The sequence below is a fragment of the Chanodichthys erythropterus genome, chromosome 10 (genome assembly GCF_024489055.1).
Source record: "Chanodichthys erythropterus isolate Z2021 chromosome 10, ASM2448905v1, whole genome shotgun sequence".
NCBI lineage: Eukaryota > Metazoa > Chordata > Actinopteri > Cypriniformes > Xenocyprididae > Chanodichthys > Chanodichthys erythropterus.
The window spans coordinates 17,836,823-17,843,688 of record NC_090230.1 but is presented as its reverse complement, the minus strand read 5'-3'; the positions used below and the strand labels follow the sequence as shown (position 1 = coordinate 17,843,688).

The following is a 6,866-nucleotide window of genomic DNA, read 5'->3' as shown; positions in this document are numbered from 1 at the left end:
TCAGCAAAAAACAACTATAAAAGATCTGTTTCTCTGAGGAGCTCTTCACAAACCATCAGCCATGAGAGCTGTTGTGCTTGCCCTGACTGTAGCCCTAGTGGGTAAGTCAAAATATATTTATATATTTTTCTCCTTCTCTCTCCTTTATGTCTTTAGGAAAACTTTTTAGAAAATCAGAACCTTTTGAAAACCTATTACATTTTTTAAAATATATATATATATTTTTCTATTTCTTTTAGCAAGTCAACAGATCAACCTTGGTAAGTAATACGATTTAGCAAATAACTTTTAATTGGTGATTTAGACTGCATTATTGCTTAAAAGTAATGACCCTATCAATTGACGCAAATCAAAAATACTGTACACTTTTAGTTCCTGAGTTTGCCCTGGATAAGACCTATGTGTACAAGTATGAAGCTCTGCTCTTGGGTGGTCTTCCTCAAGAAGGTCTGGCCAGAGCAGGTATAAAAATCAGCAGCAAGGTTCACCTCAGTGCCGTGACAGAAAACACCTTCCTGATGAAGGTAATGACTATTAAGAACTGTAAACTTTATAGATGTTCAACCTAAGAGAAAACTAAAAATGCGTTAGCAAGCATTGGCTGTTAAAAGATACAATTCCCTCTTTTTAAGTGAAGATATTGCTTTACAGCTCATGGATCCTTTACTCCACGAGTATGCTGGCATTTGGCCCAAGGATCCATTTGTTCCTGCCACTAAGCTCACCTCAGCTCTGGCTGCTCAGCTTCAGATTCCCATCAAGTTTGAGTATGCTAATGGTGTGGTTGGAAAGGTGTTCGCCCCTGCAGGAGTCTCCACTACAGTGCTGAACTTGCACAGAGGAATCCTCAACATCCTTCAGCTCAATCTCAAGAAGACCCAGAACATCTATGAGCTGCAAGAGGTGAAAAAGTGCTCCTAGTATGTTTATGATCTATTTCTATAATTAGTTCTGCAATCTTTTTTTTTTTTTTTTTTTTTTTACTTGTCTTTCAAGGCTGGAGCTCAGGGAGTGTGCAGGACCCACTATGTCATCAGTGAGGATACAAAGGCCAACCACATTATTGTCACCAAGTCCAAGGATCTGAGCCACTGCCAGGAGAGAATCATGAAGGACATTGGCTTGGCATACACTGAGAAGTGTGCTGAATGCACAGAGGTAATGACAAAGACTGGGAAGAACTGAAATATTTACTCAATCAATATAATGAAAATGCTCAAGTGGTCATGCACCTTTCTCTCAACAGAGGGTGAAGAGTCTGATTGAAACTGCATCTTACAACTACATCATGAAACCAGCTGCAGCCGGTGTACTGATCGCTGAAGCAACAGTTGAGGAAGTGCATCAGTTTTCACCCTTCAATGAGATCCATGGTGCTGCCCAGATGGAAGCAAAGTATGATTAGTCCTTTGTGAGATTTATCTTAAAATATGAACTAACCTTATTACTAATAATTTTTTTTTTTTTTTCAGACAATCCTTGGCTTTTGTTGAGATTGAGAAGACCCCTGTCGTTCCTATCAAAGCTGATTATTTGGCCCGTGGATCCCTGCAGTATGAGTTTGCAACTGAACTACTTCAGACCCCCATTCAACTCACAAAGATCAGTGATGCACCAGCCCAGGTATAATACATTACCTAAAAACTTTAATGATCTCCAAGTCAAAGCCCTTGTTCTATGATAAAGATGTCAACTGATCATTGCCTTTATTCTTGCTAGATTATTGAGGTCCTGCAGCACTTGGTTGCAAACAATGTGGCCATGGTCCATGATGATGCTCCTCTTAAGTTTGTTCAGCTCATCCAGCTCCTGCGTGCTGCCACATTGGAGAATATTGAGGCCATCTGGGCTCAGTTCAAGGACAAACCAGTTTACAGGTAAAATTTGTGAGCAACAGGTTAATAGTAATGTAGTTGAAATGCAGTTTCTTATAACAAATATATTTTAAACAATCTGGTAGGCGCTGGCTTCTGGATGCTCTTCCTGCTGTTGGCACACCAGTCATTGTGAAATTAATCAAGGAGAAATTCCTGGCTGGTGAACTTACCATTCCTGAGTTCATTCAGGCTCTTGTGGTTGCTCTGCAAATGGTCACTGCTGATTTGGACACCATCCAGTTGACAGCTGTGGGTTCATCTTACTATACACAATGCTGTTCTTCGAATCTTATCTAAATCAAATTAATGATTTCTGTATTTGCTGAACAGAGCTTAGCTATGCACGAGAGAATTGCCACAATCCCAGCTCTTCGTGAAGTCGTCATGCTTGGATATGGTTCCATGATTGCCAAACACTGCGTTGAAGTTCCCACTTGCCCTGCCGAGCTCCTTAGGGTAAACACCTCAAGCCCTCAATACATTTCTGTGATGGACATACTATTAAATTTTAATATTTGTATTAAATATCTATATGCGCCTCAAACTCATTAGCCCATCCATGAGCTTGCTGCTGAAGCCATTTCCAAGAATGACATTCCTGAAATCACTTTGGCTCTGAAAGTTCTGGGCAATGCTGGTCACCCTGCTAGTCTCAAACCCATCATGAAGCTCCTACCTGGACTGAGTACTGCAGCTACTTCTCTGCCTCTTAGAGTCCAGGTTGATGCCATCTTGGCCCTGAGGAACATTGCCAAGAAAGAGCCCAAACTGGTAAGTGTCAGACAATGTAGAAATGTAAATAAAATAAAATAAAAAGAAATAATGCAAAAAAGAAACGATTATGCATTATTGTGCTTATTTCTTCCATTAATAAGTAAATCTTGTTGCCTTCCTCAGGTTCAGCCAGTGGCCCTGCAGCTTGTATTGGACAGGGCTCTCCACCCAGAAGTGCGAATGGTTGCTTGTGTTGTGTTGTTTGAGACAAAGCCCTCAGTGGCCCTCGTCTCAAGTCTTGCTGGTGCTTTGAAGACTGAGACTAACATGCATGTTGCAAGCTTTGCCTATTCCCACATCAAGTCCTTGACCAGAATCACTGCCCCTGATATGGCAGCTGTGTAAGAAAAACACATGATTTTTCATATATTTTAATTTATTACATCAAATAAGCACAATCCAGAGGTAATTATGGTTGTCCGTTTCAGCGCTGGTGCAGCTAATGTTGCCATCAAGCTCATGAGCCGCAAACTGGACAGGCTTAGCTTCCGTTTCAGCAGAGCCCTTCAGCTGGACTTCTATCATAGTACGTTTTTATAAGAGAGCTAAAAAATGGTGTCTTGGTTGTTTCTTAAAGTGTGTAAAAAATTTGAACACAACTTCTGACAATGAAAATGGCACTAATTGTATTCTTACCTCTGTCCCTGTGCAGCTCCTCTTATGATTGGAGCTGCTGGTAGTGCCTACATGATCAATGATGCCGCCACCATCCTGCCCAGAGCTGTTGTAACTAAAGCACGTGCTTATCTGGCTGGAGCTGCTGCTGATGTTCTTGAGGTGGGCAAACCAAGACTTTCTGAAGAAAATCTGATTCATGATTTTAAAGTGTTTTCAGTCTACAATCAGTTGATTCTCTCAAACAGATTGGTTTGAGAACTGAAGGAATCCAAGAGGCACTTCTGCAATCTCCTGCTGCAGATGAAAGTGTTGATCGTATCACAAAGGTTAAGCGTACCCTGAGAGCAGTAAGTTTTCATGCCCAGTGTATTGTATAATTTTGTAATTTTATGTATTATAAGCATAAATATAGCTAAATATATATAACTTCTCTGTTTTAACTCTTCAAGCTTGCAAACTGGAAGGCCTTGCCAACCAATCAGCCATTGGCTTCAGCCTACATCAAATTACTTGGACAAGAAGTGGCTTATTTAAACATTGACAAGACCATCATTGAAGAAGCAATACCGGTACTGTGTTGTAGTTTAAATCTCCTCTCTCATTACCATATTTTTGGAGATCTGCCTCAAAAATAATTCTCACAATTACAATTAAAATTCTCATAAACACTATTCCCAGCTTGCCACTGGACCCAAACCACGTGAACTGTTGAAGGATGCCCTTAAAGCTTTGCAGGAAGGAATTGCCTTTCAGTACGCCAGACCCCTGCTTGCAGCTGAAGTGCGTCGTATCTTGCCAACAGCACTTGGTCTGCCCATGGAGCTCAGTTTTTACACTGCTGCTGTTGCTGCTGCAAGCCTCAATGGTACCTTTGTCTTCTTAGAATTTTTTATCTGTTCCTTGGATATGAGGGTGTCACTTCTAAGTTTGATGTTGTTCTGTTCACCCTTCTAGTTAAGGCCACCATTACACCTCCTCTCCCTGAGCAGATTGAGACCATGACTCTTGAGCAGCTGAAGAAGACTGATGTTCAACTCCAAGCTGAAGCAAGACCAAGGTAAACTTTTGCAGCTACAATCATGAAGATGGGATATGAAGTAAACAACAACAGTTTTACAAACAATCTCCCTTATTCTTATTTCAGTGTTGCTCTCCAGACCTTTGCTGTGATGGGAGTGAATACTGCCTTGATCCAAGCTGCTGTTATGGCAAGAGGAAAGATCCGTACAATTGCCCCTGGAAAATTGTCTGCAAGAGCAGACATTCTGAAGGGCAACTACAAGGTGGAGGCTCTGCCTGTTGAGCTTCCTGAACACATTGCTGCTGTGAGGTAATGAACTCTTACTCAGTCCTGTGTAGCAAGCATTTTGAATCAGTTCAAAGGGTTTATGAAAGTGAAATATGACCCACCTTTTGCTTGTTCCTACAGCTTTGAGACTCTTGCTGTGGTCAGAAACATTGAAGATCCCACCGCTGAGAGGATTGTTCCCTTAGTACCCGAGTTGGCCGTGCAAAATGTCAAGACTCCTGCTGATTATGTGGTAAATTTTGAACACACATGATGGATATGTGTTAGTATGCTAAGCATTCATTTGCATTAAGTTTTTAAAATGGAAAGTCTTGATATAATACTTAATTTTCTTTCCAGTCCTCCGAGATACCAGATGAGACTCCTGTGAGAGCTACTGCTCCATTTCACGAGACTCTCTGTCTTGCTGTCCCATACATTGAAATCAAGGGGTGCATTGAAGTGCACTCTCACAATGCTGCTTTTATCAGAAATGCTCCTCTCTTCTACATAATTGGACAGCACTCAGCTCGTGCTGCAGTGTCAAGAGGTATTCTTAGAGAGAAGATTAAATTAATTCAACTATTATTTTCTATTCTAGTATTTTTAGATTAAATGCTGAGTGTTTGTCATTTTGGCTTTAGCTGAAGGTCCTGCAGTTGAAAGATTGGAGCTTGAAGTCCAAGTTGGTCCGAGAGCTGCTGAGAGGCTCCTTAAGCAAATCAACCTCATTGATGAGGAGACTCCAGAAGGAAAGGCCTTCCTGTTGAAACTGAGGGAAATCCTGGAGACTGAAGATAAAAATGTGCCCGTCTCTTCTGAAAGCAGCAGCAGCAGCCGCATCAGCAGCAGCAGCAGCAGTTCAAGCTCCTCCATGTCCAGCTCTCGTATGACTAAGGTGAGGATGTGGAATGTAGCATGTTGGATTGGAAGCCAATATTTGTTTCATAAATATTCTTTTACACTTAGTCATTTTATATTAATTGTTAGACTGCCACCATCATGGAGCCTTTCAGGAAGTTCCACAAAGATCGGGTAACTATACTAAAAATATTTTTGTTAAAAATATTGTTTCTTCAGATCATCAAATATAATGTCTATAATATCATTTTGCTTGCAGTACATGGCACCCCATGGCGCCTCAAAGGCAAAAAGCAGTGGAAGCACTGCATCTAGCTTTGAGGCTATCCGGAAACAGGTGAATCAATTAGTGTCATTTGTTTGTTCATAACATAAAACAACCAAATGTGACATTTTAAAAAATCAACTTGAATCTATTATGGTTTATGTTTTCAGGCTAAGTTCCTTGGAAATGGTATTCCACCTGTTTTTGCTGTCATTGCCCGTGCTGTGAGAGTTGACCACAAGCTGCTGGGCTACCAACTTGCAGCTTACTTTGACAAGCCAACCGCAAGAGTGCAGCTCGTCATTTCCTCCATCGCTGAAAATGACAACCTGAAGATCTGTGCTGACGGTGCCCTGCTGAGCAAACACAAAGTCACTGTAAGACCAAACTTATGTGATTTAAAACAAAAGAGACGTTTTTAGTTTTAAAACAATTATTGGATTAATTCTCAAGTTAAATAATTGACATCAATGCCATCCATTTAAAAAAAAAAAATTCAGGCCAGGCTTGCTTGGGGTCCAGAATGCCAACAGTATGCAGTCACTGCTAAAGCTGAAGCCGGTGTTCTGGGCGAATTCCCTGCTGCACGTCTAGAGCTGGAATGGGAGAGGCTGCCACTAATCGTCACCACCTATGCCAAAAAGTAATGTTTAGCAACACTGAATGACAAATGAACAGGGCAGAATATGGCACTGGTTTAATTTGCTCTTCTTTGTGCATCCCTTCACAACTAGGCTGTCTAAGCACATCCCTATGGCGGCTCTCCAGGCAGGCTTTAGACTTGAAAGAGCAACAAACAGTGAGAAAGAGATTGAACTGACTGCAGCCTTGCCAACTCAGAGATCCTTGAATGTCATTGCTAGGATTCCAGAGGTGAAATATTTTTCCTTTACATTATGACTCACAGAAATATAAGGAAATACAAATAATTATTTTTGTTTCTGCTGCTCTAGATGACTCTGTCAAGGATGGCTATTCCTCTCCCTGTCACTGTTCCCATCAATCCAGATGGAACTCTTTCTATTCATATCGATGAGGATATTCTCTCCTGGATCCAGAAATATATCAATGAAGAATAAGAAATTAATTGCATTTTACATTTTCATGTTTAGTTTAATTGAATACATTGACAATGTTGTGATGTATGTAATGTAATGCAATCTAATGTTAATAAATACTCTGC

At 40.8% G+C, this 6,866-nt stretch overlaps 1 protein-coding gene across 1 annotated transcript; it reads left to right on the top strand.

The window, feature by feature from the left end:
- On the top strand, window positions 1-6,866 carry LOC137027808 (vitellogenin-like). Its single transcript, XM_067396348.1, has 28 exons — window positions 1-101; window positions 240-260; window positions 373-524; window positions 652-903; window positions 997-1,158; window positions 1,247-1,395; window positions 1,473-1,623; window positions 1,720-1,877; window positions 1,961-2,126; window positions 2,208-2,333; window positions 2,430-2,648; window positions 2,775-2,992; window positions 3,080-3,177; window positions 3,304-3,428; window positions 3,515-3,616; window positions 3,719-3,838; window positions 3,948-4,134; window positions 4,224-4,326; window positions 4,414-4,599; window positions 4,699-4,810; window positions 4,918-5,107; window positions 5,202-5,455; window positions 5,548-5,592; window positions 5,678-5,755; window positions 5,854-6,060; window positions 6,184-6,326; window positions 6,418-6,556; window positions 6,637-6,866. The coding sequence occupies exons 1-28, from the start codon at window positions 62-64 to the stop codon at window positions 6,760-6,762; spliced, it is 4,029 nt and encodes a 1,342-aa protein (XP_067252449.1). The 5' UTR covers window positions 1-61; the 3' UTR covers window positions 6,763-6,866.